The sequence below is a fragment of the Platalea leucorodia genome (genome assembly GCF_965183815.1).
Source record: "Platalea leucorodia genome assembly, chromosome: 4".
NCBI classification, from domain to species: Eukaryota; Metazoa; Chordata; class Aves; order Pelecaniformes; family Threskiornithidae; genus Platalea; species Platalea leucorodia.
This window is the reverse complement of record NC_138826.1, coordinates 53,393,358-53,414,302: the sequence shown is the minus strand read 5'-3', so window position 1 is coordinate 53,414,302 and position 20,945 is coordinate 53,393,358. Positions and strand designations below refer to the sequence as shown.

At 39.4% G+C, this 20,945-nt stretch overlaps 1 protein-coding gene across 1 annotated transcript in view; it reads left to right on the top strand.

Moving 5' to 3' along the window:
* GYS2 (glycogen synthase 2) overlaps window positions 1-20,945 on the top strand; it is a gene marked incomplete at both ends in the record, with an annotated part of 46,380 nt that overhangs the window by 8,169 nt on the left and 17,266 nt on the right. The window contains 4 exons of the mRNA XM_082308951.1: window positions 1,434-1,615; window positions 4,425-4,616; window positions 5,441-5,626; window positions 16,308-16,452. Of these exons, the coding sequence (XP_082165077.1) occupies window positions 1,434-1,615; window positions 4,425-4,616; window positions 5,441-5,626; window positions 16,308-16,452 (705 nt within the window). The remainder of the gene's footprint in view (window positions 1-1,433; window positions 1,616-4,424; window positions 4,617-5,440; window positions 5,627-16,307; window positions 16,453-20,945) is intronic.

The following is a 20,945-nucleotide window of genomic DNA, read 5'->3' as shown; positions in this document are numbered from 1 at the left end:
AGTCTGGACGTACCTGCTATCAGTCACTGGCAACTTGCAGTGCTCACTTCTCATGTAATTTCGATGCCATTGCTGAAAGGCATATCACAGCCTTCTGGCCTGGTGTATTACTGAATGTTTTCAAATTCAGTGGAGGATGAAATTTTTAAGTAGGAACACTAATTCCCTTTCTGTTGCTTCCTTTGTTGTTTGCTTGTACCTGTTGAGCTTCATTTATCTTGCCATGCTTTAAAATCACTGGAGCTATGCTAAACTTGTCTCTGCTGTACAGCAGCTACCTAGCCTCTGATTTTTCTCTTCCCTTGCTTTCCCTTCCACTTTCTGGATTCAGGCATGCGCTGTTGTTCTTCTGAATTTGTGGTGGTGGAATGCCCGCTGCCTGGCACCGTGGGTCCTGTGGCAAAGGGGGCTTTGCAAGACTGCCCTGCCAATGCATGAATTACGGGGCTGGCTATGAAAAACTGTGAGGAAGAGCAGCCAAGTGAAGCTTGCATACCATGTGCAAGACCAGCTAGATCTGTACTGACTTGTCAGGGGATGATGTTATTGCATTCTCTTATACATTTTATATTGTGTTTATTTTTAAAATGGACAATATTTTGGCGGAAGGTGCTGCAGGCCTTTATATTGACAGTGTAGGCTACATTCCTTCCAACTTTAACAACTCTTTAGAATGGTGATGGAACATGACACCTTTTACTTTGAGGATGTTGGTTTAAATCGATTTTTGTAGTCGGTAGTCAGTGAAATCCATCAGTCCCTCAACTTCTCTCAGTGATTTGCGTAAAACAAGCTGGAAATGCCAGCTCAGTTTTCACCACATGTATTTCCACATCACAAAAAATATTTAAAAATTATAACTGCTGCAATAAAAAAGCAGAAGGCTGTACCTGGGATGTAGTAGAATCAAGATTAGGCATGGGAGAGTGGAAGCATGAGCCACAGGATTCGAATCCCACGATCTGAATGTAAAGATTTCAAGATCGAAAAAGTGGGGAATAACACAAGAATAAAATAATATATTGGTTGAACATTTGTGGCGTGACTTCGAACACCTAAAAGAAATTTTAAAAAATCACAGATGAGATAAAAATAACAGTTAAAGATAGAAAGCACCCGTTTGAGATTAGAGGAGAAATTCAGGGAAGCCACACGCAGTCATCTAGGAGTAAGCAAAGTGTTAAATTGTCATTTAAGAATTACACGTGGTCTGCTATCAGTGCATACTCCTAAATTGAACCGTGAAGCTCTAATTCCATTTAAGAGACTGAAGTTCTATTTATTTGATAGCGTCTGGGTTTCACTTAAAATCTGAATATGTGGAGTGATTTAACTAGAGGTGCATCTGATCCACAGGTGGGTTGGAGCTTATTCCAGAGCTTTGTGGCCTGTGCCCCTTTCTACTTTTTGTTCTTTGTGCTGTTCTTTTGCAGTGGGAGGCATTTACACTGTGATCCAGACAAAAGCCAAAATTACAGCAGATGAATGGGGTGAAAACTATTTTCTGGTTGGTCCCTATTTTGAGCACAGTGTGAAGACTCAGGTGGAAGCATGTGAGCCTCCAAACCCCGCAGTTAAGAAGGCAATGGACACCATGAAAAGCCAAGGGTGCCAGGTAAATCAGATGTGCTACTGCTTCCCAGGGCGACAAAGCTGACTCTGAGGAGATTACAGTTTTGGTTAATGCTCTTGCCGTTCCACTTGACACAGCAGTCCTGGTCAATGTCACAATGGGAAAGGCTCAGAATCCACTGTTAGAACAGCAAAGACAATTCATTAAAGGTTATTTTTGAGGAAGAACCAGTTTATCCAATTACAGGTTTTAACAGTCATTTATCTGCAAGTCTACTTAATTGGATTAATGACTTATTTATCCAGTCTCTAAATACAGTGAGATTTTAGTAGATATAATATGACCTTACTTTGACTGAACCCTTACTTTACAGTTGGTGTTCTTGTGCTGGAGAGAGAAAAGTATTCCACTAGCTCACAATTTTTCTTATGTAGCTTTATATTGAGTTGAAAGCCAGAAAGGGACAAACCACAGGTGGACATAAGAAAAGCACCCAAGTGACAAAGAATCTGCTTCCTCAGATCAGTGCAAGTAGCTGTCTGCTCCCTAGGAAAAGAGGTTAAACCACAGGAGGAGGAGTGAGTTCATCCGTGCTTCTTACACAGTTTTTAAACAGTGTTTCCTGTGTGATCTCAATCAAACCTCATAGCCTCTCTGTGACTCAGTTTCTCCAACAGTAAACAAGGAATAAACTTCTTCCTATAAAGGTGATCTGCTGAACGGAATAGAATCTACTCTGTTGATGGGCAAGCTACTAAGCTGCAAGCAGCTGCAGCCTTGAGAACAACTGATTACCTGAAAATGGGTGGAAGATAACACATGCTCAATCTGACCTCCTTTCTTGAAGGTCCTCATCAGAGATCTAGAACTCACCTTCAGTCTGTTTCAGCATTGAGTCCCACAGAGATGCTAGTTGGCAGGAGGAAAAATTATCTGCTTGTAATGTGTGCCGAACAGATGTGAAAAGCGTTGAGAGGCAGCAGCCAGGAAACAATCTTACAATGTTCTGTTGCTGAGGGGCATGACACATTTTAATGTAGAAATTCATAAACTTCTTAGACTGCCACCAGTTGTGGCACTGGCGATGTGTTATCTCTCTTTGTAACAGCAGTTCTGCTGTTCTTAGGATCTAATGCCCAACTGCATATTATGTAGAAGCATATTGTTGGACACACATATGTGCCATAACCTTGGAAAGTGTCTATTGGGGACACTAACATTGTGTGATGCTTGCGTTGTTCAAGCTGAGGTTCAAACTAAAAGGTCTAATCTAACTGCTGTTTCTTATTTCTAATCAAATTTTCATAAGCGATCGATCAAGTTTTCCATGTCGCCTCTGTTGCTTACAAAGAGATGTCTCTGCAAGCTGTGTAACACTCCTTTGTTTGGAAAACAGCTGAAGACTTGTGGGGCAGATTAATTGCAATGCTATATATACACTTCATGCTGTTCCAGCAATACATTCAATTTAATCAGCCAACTCTGCCAGCCTAACATGTGCGTTGTGCTGCTGGAGTATTCATATATAGCAGCAAATCTGTCCCAGGTACGTCAAGTATAGCTTTGATCTCTAATAATGACGCTCTAGTTTCCAGGAGCTGCACTTATCCTATTAACATTTATGTCTGGATTTTGCTTATGCATCACAATGGATCCCTTTAAACCAGGAGACCTAGGAACGCTTCCAGACTTCTCAGGTCAGGTGTGTTCCTTGCCACAGCCTGACTCCATATTTAGATGAAGCCTGGGCTCACACAGACTCCCGGCTCTTTAACCTCATTTTCCTAAATAAGAAACCTGATAGCCTGAAAATAAGAACATAAGGAGCTGACCCTCCTTCACACACCTGTCTTTGTTACAACCTGTATTTTTTGTGCAAACAGGCCTAAGAGCATTTATCTCATGGTTTTCAAGACTTGACCTCTCTTCAGCACATTCTAACATCAGGGCTGGGTTCAACCTCTGAGGTCCCAGGGGTTGGTGAATGACAAGAGATTGAACAGTGGCATAAAAGATTCCTCCGCATGGGGTATTAACTGCACTAGCCTCCCTGTAGTACTGCGTTCTTCTTGGTTAATGTCGCTGCTGCTATAGCCATTTTGTGAAATAATTTGGCTGTGCAGACTGGTACAATCTGTAGTGTAGGCCCAGCTGTGTTGTGTTGCCTTATGACAGTTCAGCCTACTCTCCTGGTTGGGCAGGTAGGTTTTATCAGTGGAGTTCTAAATACTGTTAGAGATATTTAACTATACTGATGCAAATAAAGCAGGAAAGCTGTATTTTTAGGCTGACATGGTTTTAGGTATTATTACACCTTCTGATTGATCCTTCCGCTCTGCCAAAGGGCATCAACTGTGCTGCTTGGGCAGAATGAGGAAATGTCATGATAGATACAGGTCCTAAGCACCTGTCCTACAAAATCTGTCACCAGTAATCTAGCATAAATGGCAAAAGATTGGTGACAAATCTGACTGAAAGAAAATAATAATTTTGAAATAAGAACAAAAATGACATAGATGCTTCAATAAGAACATAAGACCTCATTATTCAACCAAGTATAGTCTTCCTAAGTTTTTTTTTTTCATGAAAAAAGTTAATATTGCAATGAAAATCTAAATTGAAAGTCTTAAAAACAAAATGTTCCTGAAGATCGTAGTTTTCTTTTACTCCTGCCTTTCGTCTAGTATTATTCCGTGTATTTTGCAAGGAAAACCACAAATCCTGGATACGTAGGACTATGATCATGTATTTCTTATGTAAAATATTTAAGATTTGATGGATGAAAATAGTTATGCTGACTTTTACATTCACTTTAACATTTTCTGCTTATATCCTTGCCTCTTTCCCATAGGTCTTTTTTGGAAGATGGCTGATAGAGGGCAGCCCATATGTCTTACTGTTTGATATAGGATCAGCAGCCTGGAATCTGGACAAGTGGAAAGGCGAATTTTGGGATGTCAGCAACATAGGGATCCCTTTTCATGACCGAGAAGCCAATGATGCTGTGATTTTTGGTTCGTTAACAGCCTGGTTTTTAAAAGAGGTACAGTTTTTAAATCTAGAGATTTTCAATCCTCAGCAGGGCAAAATGCACTGGGATGTGGTTCCTATTCTCCAGTTTGAAAATTATGATTTTAAGGAATTTGATACCTGATGTAGATCAAATTTGTATTTAAAACTTAAATCTTAAGTGGTCATTTAACTATTTTCCTGGGGGGGAGGGGACACACCCTGTGTGAAATCTGCTCATTTTTTTTACTGTCATATCCCCCTCTGTTTCTTCTCAACTCCCTTATTTGTCACTGGATGCTCTTACAGGTAGGATCTCAAAATCCCTTTTCCTCTCCTATGGTAGTCAAGTTGTCACACTCACAAACTGTCCTTAAAGCCAATCAAGCCATATCTCAGCTACTAGATACTACCTCGCACAGGGAACAGAGGCAAACAGAAAGAATTAATGACAGCACTGTAACTTCACATGTCACTCTACCACAGCCTACCTGAAGAAAGGAAGCTTTGTTGATCTGCAGAATCATCTGTCTGTCATAGATGCTCATGATTTTCTTATCCAAACAAGAGTTTCAACAGCAGAAGAGCAAGTTAAAAGAAAGAAGAGTGCCTGTGCTTGCCAGAGCTCCCCCACACTCTAGGGAGGATACTGTTATGAAGCACTAATGAGGCACATGTGCTTCTTGGGCTAAGGATTAGGGCTGATGGGAATCAAGACACACAACTACTTAGAATGCTGTACTGCTTTGTCATATGAAAGAAAGCAAGCACACAGAAGAAGGCATGAAAAAAAGAGGTTTCTGGGGCGAGGATGATAAGCAGGATAATTTCATGTATGTTCTTTCTAATTATTTTCAGCTTTCCTGTCAGTTTGACGACAAGCCCAACATAATTGCCCACTTCCATGAGTGGCAGGCAGGAGTGGGTTTAATACTGTCTCGATCTCAGAAACTTCCTGTTGCCACAATTTTTACTACCCATGCAACTCTGCTTGGGAGATACCTGTGTGCAGCCAGCATAGATTTTTACAACAATCTTGACCAGGTAAGAGACATTTTTCTCATTCCTTCTTTTTTCAGCTAATCAGCTCCTGGCTCCTTTTCTCTTTACTGTGCTACACCATATATTCTATTTTCTCTCTTGTGTGATCACTTATGACTGACCCACAGCTGAGTGATACGTTGTCAGTTCCAGAGCACAAGAAATGGTATTTGTAAGACTATGGGATGTCTAGGCATGAGTGCCTTTGTCTCTGTGTCATCTGACAGGTCTTAAAGCTCAGTAGAGTCTAGAATACTTGCAGTACCTTCGGTGAACTTTGATTTACCAGATTTGCACTGCAAGGTACTGAAACTCATTCAGCCTCCAGTCAAGTCAGTGCCTTAGTCCAGTCCACTGATATACGGAGTAATATTGCAGCAGTACAGGACTGCCAACAGAGTTTAACCTTCTTTTCCATGGCTTGGGACGTTTTCAAAAGCAAGAGGAGAGTTACAGGCCCAGACATTGCTGCAAGTCAAGTGTCCTTGAGAATCTTCCCCTTTGTGTTCAGGAACGCAATCAACTCAAGCAATGGATGCTATGGTTTGGGAGTTACTGTTAGCAGCATGAGGAACCAGTGAAGGTAAAACCTATTCAGCTGTAGTCATCATCTGACACTTCAGGTGCAGCTTCACAGCACTCTTTCTTAATGAAAGGCAGTAGAAAAAATAGCCAGTAGCCCTTCTCTTGCTGAAATTCCCTGGAATGGCATTACATTTTTGTTTGTTTGTTTTTTTTCCCCCAGCCAACTTCTTAATTCTTCCAAGTCATAATAAGTCCTTCTACTTTCAAGCTTTTCAGGTTAGGCTTGATGTGTAACTGGCAAATATAGGAAGTATTTTCTGAGTTCAAGACCCACATCCGTTTCTTGGAATTTTTGTAAACTGTCTAGTGGTTTTGGTTTTCACTGTTTTCTTTCCACTCAAAGCATAACACAAAGCAACATTTCAAGGACCCGGATGTCTTTAGCACTGCCTTTGGCAGAGGTACATTACATGAGCTGGGATTTCTAATATGGTTACAGACAAACTGAGTTCAAGAGATTTTTGCATTCCAGCTTTTATTGGGGGTAGAGGTAGTTAAAAGGCTAAAACAACTGCCTTATTCAATGTCCATGCATTTCCTTGGCTAAAATCATTGAAGAAAATGATTCAGTTGGCCATTTTCAGTTGGATATTTGTTCTGCAGTGTGTCAAGCTTCAGTGTCTTCCAAAGAAAAGGCCCAAGCAGTAATGTGCTACTGGCCTTATTCAGAAGCACAGAGTAGATTGCTATTCCCTTGTACTCCAAGGAAACAGTCATTCACCTTACTCGTCTTTTTTTTTCTTTCCCACCAAAGGCAGCTACTGAATCTACTGAACACACTAAAAGACTGTCTCCACTCATTTACTCATATGCATAAAGGTTGCAGCATGATAGCGTGCAGGGGGATTTCTCTCTGCCCGATATGAGGTAACTAACATAGGTCATTACTCCTCCTAGGCTTCCTGTATTATCTGTGGAGTACACTGGCCTCTTCACAATCAATGTAAGGCCAACATCCTCAAATTACCACCTGAAAGATCTGTCTCCATCTATCACCTAGGAAAACTAGTCTCCTAAATTAGATACATTTGTTAGGTGCATTAATGAGGCAGCATGAATAACCCAGTCATGCTGTCAGACCTAAGTTTCAGGAGTCTAGACATTTGTACTCCCTCATATTCTCCTTATGTGTATATATGCAAAATCTATCTTTAAAGTCACATTAAATTATTTTTCTCTGGATGAGGCTAGATTGAAAGAACTAAAACCATCCAGTTTCAAGTTTAACACTTGAGAAAGTGGGGACTTTTCAGCAGTAACTTTATTCATTCACCCTTGCATTCTTACACATAATTTGTTAGTAAGGAAGCCATAGGAAAAAAAAAAAGGGGGGGAGGGAGAGGGGCATTTAAAATTGGAAATTAGAGTTTAAAAAAAAAAGAGAATGCTGATTGTTTTACAAACTGATGCTAGAAATACTATGTCAGAGCCTTAGCTTCTTTTTGTAAAGGAAATTCTAAAAAAATTTTGGTTTGTTTTGTATTCTGGTTAATTTGGTGAGCTACAAGTAGTCTGGCAAAGTAGTCTGCTTTTCTCAAAAGCAACTTGTTTTTCCTTTCATGATAACTTTGGAGGCCTCACCCTTGTCTGTGTACTCAAAAGAAAAAGTAATGATCTTACATCTGAGCAGACTTACGGATTGTAATATATTTATAATCTAGTCACAGTATTAATATAATTTTTACTGTTCACACATGACATGGCCAACTTTATAGGACAAGGTACTGTCCATCCTTCTGCAAAGCTTCACAATTTGTGAAGTATTGGTAACTATCAGCTACGTGATAAACACAGAAATTTCTATTCAGACTTTATTGTAAGAATATATGGAATGAAACATATGTACCAGTTTAAAGTATTATTATAAACTGCTGTAAATAATATTTGAGGGAGGATGCTTGTGGATTTCTAGACCTTAATGCTTTATGCCCTCTGTGGAGGGATCGATGTTTAAAGTTATTAATAGAGGAAATTATGCCAAGCAGTTATACTACTGTTTAACATGCTTATGGGGTGCTAAAGCTCTTCCTGACAAAGTTAACATTTAGTAAGAGATCAGATATCTTAATGAGGGCTCCTTTGGCAGTAAAAAGGCCACCTGGCCCAAAAGTCAGTTGAGAAACGTGAGAGGTTGATCTAGAGTACAGTAATTAAATGATACGGATAGCTAAGTCTTCAGAGGCTATTCTTGTTGCGAACTTCTAGTAGTAAACTATTAAGGTCAGACAAGCAATTTGTTCAGTGAAGATGATTGTCCAGGGCTTCCTAAGGTTTAATCTTTGGATGAGACAATATATTTTAGGGCATGTCATCCCCTCCCACCCCAAAGTAGAATAGCTGGTTTTCCTGTTTCAGTGCTGTTGTATAATTTTCTTCCTTTAAAGCATAATAGTAATTGACTTTAAGTTCTTACTTCTGATCAGCATTTCATGGTTAGAACACAATTTCTACCAGCTGAGGTGGGTGGAAAAGATCTCACAGCAGCTGAGATGGGTGGAAAAGATGTAACTGTAGTATGTGCTGTGCCAGATATCACAGAAAAAATGGTTGCAGCGCAAAAGGAACGGGTATGGCCTGGCTGCCTAGAGACAATCAGGCATGCACAGCTCCTACAGACAAAAGAGGAAACCTCATGTTCCCTTTTCTAGTCCCCAACACAGCCCACAAAAAGCTGGCTTAGGATGCTTGCTAGAGAGAGCTCTACTCAGCCCTCTGAGGCCAGGTGCTTTTCTGCAATGTGGGAGGATTTAACCGTGGGATCCACAGGCAAAACCATGACATGATTGTTTAATGACTAATAAAAGATATTTACCTGGCATCTTCACAGTCCTTTCTCTCCTTTCACAGTGCTCTGAGTGTGTGTGACCAATGTGGCGTTCCTCACCATCATCTTCCCTGTTAGCCCTGACACTGTAGCACACTCTCAGTTGGTCCTCCACTGTCCGTCAGCCCTACCTGCTCTGCGCGCGCACACACGCACGCGTGTGCACATGCCCACACAGTGCAGCACTCTTCCACTTCAGTGTTAAACCACCCCTGTAGATAAGCATGACCAGAAGACACGAGATGAGCTGAAAGATCTCTTTTAAAAATATAAAGGATTACTGAGATTTTCTTTCTTTCTCTGGATTCCACAGTGGAAAATATCACTTTAATTCACCTTCCCAGCAAAGCTCAATATGTGCCAACTGGCACAAGTATAGAAGGTACAAACGTGTTCTCTGAAGTAAGCCAGTGAGGTCAGTAGCTTTAGACCAGAGAATACTTTGGCCCAAGTCCCAGCCTGTTAGGAGTGAACGTCAGTATCAATGCTCAGGCAAAGGGCTGTGCAGTGCAGGGTGGCTGACGTTTTCTCTAGTGCTTCTATGAACAAAGAGCTCAAGTCACCAGCCCCTGTCAGGTGATAAAACTGGAAGGGAAGGCTCCATGTGGTCTTCTGATAGCCCCCACAAACACTGGACCTGTGAAAACTTGACCTTCAGCCTTACTAGTCTTTGGGGGAAAAGTTAAGCATGACTTAGTGAAGCGTTGCTGCGCTGTGATGCATGATTCTTTACGGACTCCCTAAGTTCAGTTCAGAGGTCTGAACTGTAGGCTACCAAAACTCTTTGTTTCGTGAGCTGAGGGCACATATCAGCCTGTGAGCTGTGAGAGGACGTTTTCTGAGGGACTGAAAGCCTGGTCAACCTAGTAGATTAGAGCTATAGATTACTGGAAGATAGGAGGTGCACTATGGATGTAAGGCTGTAATGTTGTCTGACTCCTGACCTCTTCCCGAGCCATCTGCTCTTTGCCTCAATCAGAGATAGGATCCTGGTTCTTATACAGCATTACTGTATGAGATTATGCAATTCTTATATTCTTACAGTCTTAACTCAGTTCATCTGGACTGGGAGAAATTTAGCTGCCTCTGCTGCAGTGGAAACCTGAATGTTCAACCCTTAATGGTGTGCACAGGAACATGATGAACACCAGAAGTAACATTGTTGTGTCCCTCAGCAGCATGTACAAACAACACATGGGCTATGTCTGAGCTAAGGAACCCTGCAGCGATAACCATATAACAGCTATTCGGTGTAGGTTTTAGATCCTAGATTCACATTTAAATCACTCTGATTCTGGAGGAAGGAAGGGAGGGAAAACAAAAAGAACAAAACAGAAGGTGGCTTGCAGGGTAACTGGTAGTGAATGATATTTTTATTTACTTTTAAGCATCTGAAGAACCCTGGGTAAACAGCTGGGTCAGGGACTGCTAACCCTACCTACGGGTTACTGGCTTGAACTCTTCCAAAGTCAACACTTTCTAATTTCAAAAACAAGCAGGGTATGTTATGAGCTTAATTCCCAACAGATGTATTATCATAGATTTAACTATGCTTAAGAAGTTTTGCAGATCTAAATAGTCCAACCAGCAATGCATTTTTTCCCATTGTCTCCATGTCCAGTGTAGCTTTTACACTGGTGAAAGTAAGGTTATGTTTGTTGGTAAGATAAACTGAACCAAAATAGCTGATCTAGAAGGTAGGAAGTTCTGTGAAAAAAGTTCTGAGCCTGTGGAACCTTGTTCTCTTCAGGAGGAACTGACTTCTCAGCTGAAGATCAAAAATGTTAATCTTTTACTGCTTTCCCCATTGTTTAAGGGGACTGGCTTATTTAGGGGTTTTTGTTGGTTCGTTGGTTGGTTGGTTGGGGCTTTTTTGGTCTCATTTTACCCTCCCAGAGTTTTAAATACACCAACACCTTTCATAAATTGACTGAGATCACTAATGATCCAGGCTAGTTCATAGGTGAAGGGACACTTGTATTGGGAACAGTCTTTTTGGCAAATGATCTAACCTGGAATTTTATCTGAGAGGTGACCATCTGAAATGGTTTTGTGGACCACTGGCCTGGCATAATGGAGAAGTTTGTAGGCTTCAGCCTCTGGTGCTTCTTACTAAAAATTCACCTTGAGTTATAATGGAAAAAGTGCTCTAAGGAGAAGAAAAAAATATTAGTCTCATTCTTCATTGCCTTTTTCCTTATATAAGGTTGTCCTGCCAATGTGTAACACTTTTATTTAGACTTAGCAACATTTTACATTCGGCTCATACAAGTGCACCTGAATCTAGTTTGCAAAGTGGTGGAGAATTCTATCCCAGGAGGTCTAAAAGGAAAAGTACTAAAAATCCCAATGAAAATGAATGGTCAAGAGCTTTTATGCTGACAACATAGGAGCACAAGCTCTCATTCCACTTAGTACAGTACTGTCACGGCTGTCACTGAGCTCACTGTTATGCAAAGCTGATCCGCTTTGTTAGTAGAGCAGCTAATGGAAATCTGACTTAAGCCAGGAAGTGTAAATTTCATTCTTTTTTGGCATGACAGAGCTATATCAGAATGAAAGTTCTATTTGCACAAGATAACAATCAATGGGAGTTAAGTTTGACACAAGCTGGATTTTTAAAAAGAGTAATTCTTACATAATTCAGACAATGGCAACTAGTGAGATTATGCTAGAAATGAAGATCTTTCCATTCTACCTTTTGGTAGATAAGGACTTTGAAATTCAGGCCTGTCTCTGACTGTTCCTGATTCCACTGCAGAATCACCTTGTGAACTTGAGTGTGCCACTGATTTTAAAGACCAGAAGAGATCATTTCATTCTCTGACTAAAATCCTCAGCTAAAAATTCATGCATCAAAACTATACCTTTTTTTTGAGATACAAACTACTTACAAAAACGTTATCCACTCTTGAGGTGAGGTTCATGTGGTGAGGGGAATCTATATTATTTATGCAAAGCTGTCACAAAGTTATTCGTTATCAAAACTACATTATTTTAATTCCAGTTTGAATTTGTCTTGGTTTAACTTCCATTGGCTTTCATCATACTTTTTTTTTTCTCTTTATGAAAGCATAGTCTAGGATCAGTATCTAGAGATTATATGCAGTCTGTGATAAAATAATTTATCTGTCTTTCAGAAAAGTATTTACATAGCTAGCATAGTCTTTCCTCCTTTTCCACTCTCAAATCATTCTTGCGCTTTTGTAAATCCTTTGCAATTTGTCTTTATCATTTTGAAGTAGGAATGTCTGATTTGGATTTGTTACTTCAGTGGCTGTTTGCTGTTTCCAAGAGAAACATAACACCGGTATCCCATAACTGCTTGATATTCTCTTCTTTTTGCATTCAAAGATTGTCTTAGCTGTCTTAACCAGAATGTCATGCTGGGAGGTTCAGTGTAACCTGCTGTGCCCCTTAACATGCTATATTTTAAGACATGAATGAAATGTTATGCTCATCACATGGATCCATAGAAAGGACAGAAATGAGCTGAAGTTTTTCCTCAGAATTGCATTGCGGCAAATGCAAGTTTTACTCCAAAGCTTTATGCCTCTGGAACGTCTTCCTGTTTTGCTTTGAAATTACAGTGGCCTTATAAGGGAGGCATTTTCCCCTCTAATCCTTGCCATCATGTAAATTCTAATACTCTGCTTGGATTCTAACAGTCAGAGTAGGAGGGGATCCTCACTGGGAGCAGTGAAAATTTACAGGGAAGTGGCTATTGAAGTCGTTAGTCTTTAAAAGTCGCTGAGGGAAGAAATGGTTGGACTCAATGATCTTAAGGGTCTTTTCCAACCTAAATGATTCTATAAACAGTTAATCTGACTTAGATCTGGTTTTCTCTTGATGCAGCTTTTGTTTGTGGCTTTGCTAGTGTTCCCATTTGCTGATAACAGCAAACAAACAAAAGTAAGCATGACGCACTTCGCAGATATTGTGCTTTGCCCTCGCTGAATATGAACGCTATGGAACATAGTTCACAGGTGCCTGAGTTAGGGTGGACAAGCATTCCGACAGCAGAGCCAATTGCTGAGCAGAAACATTGGTTTGGGGGTGAAAAGCAAACTAGCTGCACTGGTGTTCTGCTTCATTTTGGCATATTGGCTCAATACAGTGCCATGTCCCACGTTGCCTCTAATTCTGGAGCTAATACTGTCACAGCAAGCTCAGCTGTCTTTGTACAGTACTGTGTGGACTAAATTTGTCTCCTGCACTCTCATCGATTAAGTTCCATTTAACCTGCCCTTCACCTTGTCTGAGGCTTATTTTCTGAAGTCACTTGTCTAGCCTGTTCAGAGGTGCGCAGTGAGGTTTCTTGCTCCACACTAAGTGGGGTCTAAGGTCAAGATCTTACTTTACCAATCGGTGGAGGAAACTGCTGGAGAGTGAGAGTAAATGAAATGTGAAAACTCTGTTACCTCCGTTTATACTTGCTAATAGACATGGAATTATGTGCCTTTGAAAAAGTGCGCCAAAAGTCATGCAAGCATGTGCAAAATAATATCTTTCCCATTTCCAGAAGATCAAAAAAATTAATACCAATGAAGAAATAAACATCAATATGTGTATGTGTTAAATGCTTTCATGCAATCAAAGAAATAAAAGCTAGCAAGAAATAAGCCATAGTGCTTTGAACAATCCTTTTATGACCCTTTCTCCTGGTAGTGCTGGAGGGAGTGTTTATCTACAGTTAGTGAACGTGTCCCAAATTTAGTTTTTAATTACATTTTGTAAAGAATCCATTCTTGGTGAGAAAGGGAAAAGAGAACAAAAACCTTTTAAAGTTTGGCCAGCTATTTGTTTGCTAGCAATTTTAAAATTATTTTTAATACAAAGTCAAATGTATTGGAAAAAACTTGCATAGTTTTGACTGTGCAGTGATACCCCATGCCATTTGTGTGTTTGTCCAGCATGCTAAAGAACTGTCCCATTTTGCATCTTCGGTACACAGAATGGTTGAACAATCATAATGATTTTTGGCTTTGTTGTTGTTCAGTATGCAGCTTCCTACCTTATTTATGACATGTAATTAGGATTTCTGCTCTGGAGAACTTATCTGTGGTTTTCTTAAGAGCTGTTTTGCAGCGTTCATCAGTGGTATCAGCGTGCTCCAGAAACATTAATTAGTTAGTTTACCACACCCATGTGAGGGGAGGTAGCTACATTATCCACATTTTTTTAGGGAAACTTTTATTGGAGTTAGCAGTACCAAGTGCTTTATAACCTCAGAGCGTAGGTCCAGTGGACTTCAGATGTAGCTGTGAATGCTCAACACTTCAACAGATCAGACTCAAAGATGTCAAGGTAGTCTCCCAGAAAAGGAGGAACACACAGTTGAGAACTGCATGTGAAAGACTCGGTTTAGGGTAAGCAAAGCATCCATGCTAGAGATCTGTGGCACTCTCAGGAGTTAAATTAATTCACCTTTATTTTTCTCTTCCTCTACCCTCCTGCCCTGTGCTTTTTCTACCATTCAACTTCTGTGACAAATGAGATGTATGTTCTAGAGAAAAGATAATCTTTTGTGACGTGGTTGTATTTCATGCACTAAAATTCTCATGGGGAATGTGGAAAATATGATATATGAAGATACAACTGAAAAATGGTATCATAATGTATAGCATACTATGTGGTAAAACATATTTCATAGCTTTTCTAAAAATCTCTTTGGCAAGCTTAGAAACTCTTGACAGACAGGATCATCAATACCAAAAGAAAGCGTCTAGTTTCTCTAGAACTTTTCAGCTGAGATTTTTCAAGATTCCTTTTTTGATCACATTAAGGTGGCATTTTCAACTAATATAGTGGAAGCCACTTTTCCACCAGCAGTGTAGCACCACTGCAAAATTAGAGTGCTCAGTGGATAAAAGCAGTTAAGTTTCTTAGCAAAACAGTTGTAAGATGTCTATATCTACATCTATATCTACACCTATCTAAGTAAAAATTAAAAAAAAAAATGTTTGCTTGAATCTTGTTCCCTGAAATTGTTCACATTTGCTGAGATTTCTTAAAATATGTTCTATACCAACCTTAAGCATATACTCAGCATGAAAAGTTGCGGTCTAAATAGCTTTACTTCTGGTTAAGTTCTAAAGTACTAAAAGCAACTAGCCGTGGCAAAGGTCAGATACCCTAACTATAGAAAGTGCTGTCTGCCCAGCCTATAATAATGGTTAAATCTATTATGGTCAATGAAGTTACAGAGTCAAATGCAATCAAGATCAGACTGTGCACCTAGCATTAGGCAGTGATAATGACAGCTCATTGAGAATCATTGTCACCCTCTATGTAACTCACCTGGTCTATTTGGTGCCCATGCCATTGACCTTAGGAGGTTAACACTTCTGTTCCCAGAAGTGAAACACCATGTAAGACTAAGAGGATTGTAATTTAATTGTAATCATTGACACCTCATTAGCATTATTCTTTTTTAGACTACATCGTAGCGATTTTGCAATGGATATCATTAGTGAACATTTGAACTTTTAAGCATGGGCTCAATAGGTATTGTGCATTTTCTTCCCATCAGGATAACGTAAGCTCAGTAAAAAAAGGGGTAGCTGCAAGGTTTAAAGATGATTTAGAAACACTTTGGTATTTGGGATGGTCTTACCTAGCAGCTTAATTTACATCTGCCTCTAGAAATTAATGGAGTTCAAATTAAAGTAAAAGGAGCAGCAAATAATAGTGGTGGAGTTGGAGGAAGATCATCTCTGAGCATCAGAAAATATCTCATTTTCTATTTTCTTTGTTCCCTCAGGATTTGTGACGGAGTTCTTACATCCTGCCTCTCCACCACAACTCCATTTCTCTCTTGCCTACCCATGATTCCCACCATTCAACCCAGTCCCCAGGTTCTCTCCTCATCCCCATTCCTTTTTTCTACTCTCCTCTATACCTTCAGTTACAAGCAACTTCCCTGCTCTCCCAAGTTTTCCAGCAAGCCCAGGCAAGATGCAGCATGACATATTGCCAGCCAGCAGTCCAAGTAGCACAGATCCTTACCTTTCATGGGATCATTAATCTAGCTCTCCCCCCATTGCAGAGCTGCCATTTTTTCACGAACATGCAGGAACTGAGAACTCTCTTGCTCCTTCAAACTCTATGAAGTTGATAAAACGTTTCAAAAAACAGAAAGACAAACCAACAGCATAATCACGTGATTCTTATTCCCTGGGGAAATCAAGCTTAACACAAGAGACCTTCTTTGTGGTAGTAAGTCTGATGAGCATATCACACAGGTGTCTTTTTGTTTGTTTTATTATTTAACAGTTTGACATTGACAAGGAAGCAGGAGAGAGACAGATTTACCATCGGTACTGTATGGAACGGGCATCTGTACATTGTGCCCATGTGTTCACCACAGTCTCACAGATAACAGCTATAGAAGCAGAACATATGCTTAAAAGAAATCCTGGTAAGACCTGAATTGTGTTCTTCTTATATTTCCTCTGAGTGCCTACATTTCCTCAGACTGAATGAAAATAATAGAGACAGGTATACAAACATGAAGAGCATGCATAGGTATGTCTGGCTACACTACAGAGAATAACCAATTTCAAAAGAAAAGTGCAGATAATGTCACTTGAAACACAATCTAGTAGCATATGTAATCCAGAGAAATTAAGCTCAGCACCATTTAATAACAGCTTTCGGTACCATTTCAGGAGAGCATTAGTTTTACTCCATGGATGTTAGGCTTTCTTCGCAAGGACATCTCAGCTTCAGGAGTTTTGTCTCTGGCAGGGTTTCCAGTGATGGAATATTAGTCTAATAAAACATGGAACTTAGCAACAAACTTTGTCATGTTCCATGCATGGAGTTTGAATAAGGTCATGACCCCAGTTTGATGTGTCATTAAAGTTCTTTCTAAATCAGCACTGTGCTTTATAAGGACAAGCCACAATACTCCCATCTGCAGGTAAGCATCATGGAGGAAAAGCTGCAAACCAGTTTTGAGACTATTTAGCAGGTGTGTTCATGTCTTAGTTGGTTATTTTAAGTATAACAATGCTCAGATTATTTAGGGGTTTTTTTGGTGTGCTTATTCTTTGTAGATTTTTTTTAGGTGAATTTCAGTGCTAATTATAGTTTTGGACCGTTATCCCTGTTAACTTCAATGTTTCAAGCCACATCGTGGTTCATGCATCGGGATTAAAAGAGAAGTCCATTGGATGCTTTGCCTCATCCCTGACAAACTGTCAATAGGATGACGAACTTAGAAGATTTTTTCTTTTTATTTTAAATGTGACAGCCATGTCTTAAATGTAATTTAAGTGTTCAGTCATCTAATCTGGGATATCTCTGAAAAGTCTTGTTTTTTACCAAGTGCAGAGCACTTGACCTCTGAAAATCAGACTTTTGAAGCTGTTTTATATTGGCATGAGGCTTCTCCCCACAACAGCTACTCTTGAAAGTCATAGTTTGTGTTTTGGGATTTTAGGAGACTGAAATGAGTCTGAATCCAATTTAATTTGGGAGAGAAAATCTGCAGGGTGCTCACAGATAGAACGTCAGTTGAAGCTGAAGAGAATTCCACGCAGAGAGATTCACAGGCCTGAGCTTTTTCTGATTATTCTTGCAACTTTGAAGAAACCAAGTAAATATATTTAATGTTTGGGTTAAGAAATGGTTGACACGTATCATGCTTCATGTTGACAGAGCTAGAAAGAAATTCAATAGGAATTGGTACCCCAAGTCCTAGGAGACAATTATAAGTGGAAAATATGTTCTGATGGGAATACGTACTTTAATAGTTTCTTTGAACCTTAGACCACAAATAAACTGTGTAGGAGTCTGGTCTCATACTATTTATTCTCTCTGAAGTTGTGAAATCAACATAGACATTGGCTGCTCAGAAAGGTCAGCAGTCCTTCAGTAGATCATTAAGCTTGAATTCTGCAAAGGAACGTGAATACTGAAAGAATTTGTACACTTCTCGATCCACTTTAAAAACAAACTTTTAAAAGGGGAATGTAGAATTGGCACAATTAACTTTTATTTGCATTTGAATTTATTGAGAGGTAAACTTCATAACAAAGTTGTTAACTAAAAATAACTGAGGAAATGTGGTAAGTAGAGCAGTCTTTGCTACTTCTCATTAACATTAAACTTGGATTATAATTTAATTTATAAATCTCATCACTTAGAAAAGCCAAAAAAAGCTTGGAAAAATTCAGTAGACATGATTGCATATAGAGCTTTTGCACCAGGACAAAGGCCGATTTGCCAGTCTAAACCTGGCAGAATGACTGCTTGCATTATGCTTTCACTTGCTGCTGTTGTTATTTGATCAATAATTTATCAAACCATATTTGCGTAAAGCTTGAGTATCTAATGTTGAACCTGTCCTCTTTGAAGTATTGTGCAAGATTCTGTCAGTGATCATAAGTTATATTCCTGTGATTTGAAAACTGATATGGGATTTCTAATATTTTCATTCAGATATGAAACATATTTCTCATTAGCAGTAGAGAAAACTTTGAATCAAAATTCCAAGAGACTTAGGTATCAGTTAAGATCTAGATCTAGACTTCGTATCTGTATATATTTGATCAAAATCATAGAAGCAAACTTTGAAAAAGTATGAGTCAACCTTGAATCTTAGTGACTTATCAACAGAAAACAACATACTGTGCTATTATTACTTAAATCAAGGCCAGTTTCTTTCCTATAAATACAGAAGTCAAATAATTCTGGTTTGAGCTACTTGGGACAATTTTAAAACAAAAATATTGTTAATTCATTAAACAACAAAAACCCTAAAACACTTAAAATAGGAACAAAGCTCTCTCATCACGTCTTCCCTAGGGCAAGGGCACATTGCCTTACACATATTTAAAATGTTATTGTATGCTGAGCAGAAATAGTGAACTGGATATGTGTTCTGTATCTCAAAGTCTTAATTAAGAGATGGATTGAGCCGCAATCCTGATGAAAGGGTAAATGAACCTGCAGTTGAATCAAAGGACATGGGAGTAGGTTATATATAGGCTGCTGATAATGGGTGAGAGTGTCCAAAACTCCCTGATAAATAAATGCAAGGGAGTGGATGGAAACTGGCCAGAAATACCCAGTCAAGGATTTTTACTTTATTGGGAAGAGCTTGAAATGGTTGCAGTCTCAAAGCTATGGCCTGCAGGAGCCAGTTCTTCTATGCTGAACAAGAAAGAGGTCAGAGGAATGAGAAGATATGTTGTTGGTAAACACAAAGAGAAATGGAGGGTGTTTCTGCTCTGATGACCCCCCACTCATATAAGGCCCCATAGGTCTTTGTTCAGAGCAGCTCCTAGTGCTGGACAGCAGAAGATAAGAACACAAGTTTTCCTGTCAGGCTCACCAAGACTCTCCTTTCTTCTCACTCAGAACCAAATCCCAAGTACCTAACAAGTAAAGATTTCCTGGTAAAGGCTGGTCTTCAGTTTGCAATGTGGCATTTCAAGACAGATCCATTGAAATTTTTGGTATTGCATGGTTACTAATAAGGGTTATATTTTTATCTACTGCTGTTTAACCTAGAGACTCTCAAAACACTTCACAAGATAAAGAGTAATCAGAGATGACTTACCTGGCAGGGAAATATACATAACTGCTAAAGCAGACTGTAAATTTCAAGGAAGTCATTAAAATTGGCTGTGGCATTTGCATGAAAAATGTCAAGCAAGTATACTGGACAGCATATGGAGAACTGATTGTACTTATTTTAAGATCATCTTGATATGTAATCAACCAGAGGACTCATAGATGTTTTAAAGACGTCTCCTTAAGTCTCTCCAGAAATAAGAGACAGTTTTGTATTAGGTCAGATGCTTAATGCTAGACATGCAAACCTCTACCGTTAGGGGAAGGGATGGGAAACCCTGGATGTCAGGGATCCTTGACTGAAAGACCACAATAGAAGTAATGTTCAAGTCCTATATCGGTGGCAAGCAAGAGACTGTGCTCCCATCAGTAACCCTGATGTATGGGGAGGAGTTAACCATGTGCACTGAGATCAAAGGAGATGCTCTTTTGTTTGCATGAACCATGTGTGGTAGGGAATGGTATCTTACTGAAGGTCCTTTGGGTGATGCATAGAACTTTTAAAATTGCTACAGTTAATGGTTGTGGTTACTATACACCTGATGACACTTGCCCGGAGAACAAGTATGAAATTGGCACCAGTGCATCCTCTAATAATTAGCGCTTCTGGCTTCTTTGAAGATTCTTTGTATTTGAAGAATCTCTGGTATCATAAGTTAGTATAGGTCTACCGAAGTCAATTGTGTTAGTATGAAATACATCTACTGAGAAACTGTCCTTCCCTTTCATTTCCATACATGGCTTTCATAAGCCAACTCAAAGAAAAGAAAATGGCATTCTTTCCATTTTTTTCAACTAGATTTAGAGCAAGCCTTTGAATAGCTGCTGTACTGTACCAGAAAGGTGAAGAGTGACTGAATTTCAGTGTTGGTTCAACAAGCTATGTCTATCCTTATAACTCTATGTATATCCTATAACTCTATCTTAGAAGATACTGGAAATGAACAAATTTTAGTTGTAAGATGCTTTGGAATCTTTGAGGAAAGCAGCCATAAAAGTGTAAAGCATACTATTCTGTGGCTATTTTTAGGAGAGATCCAACAGATTACTGAAAAGTGGTCTTTTTAAAAAGGTTTCTTATATTCTCCCCTTTCTGGTAAATCCTCAGAAGTCTTGACAGAAGAGACCTCTCTTGTGCCATGCAGTAAACAAGTGCATAGTACAGCACAGTTTCTGCTTTCAAGAGCTTTCAATCTATAGTGATAAAGCAGGAAACAGTGATATCAAGAACAAAGAGTTAACGGGCATATTGCACAAAAAACATATGGCTAAATGGAGACATTACTTAAGTCTTGACAGGACAAAAGGGCATGGGTCTATGCTAATGTT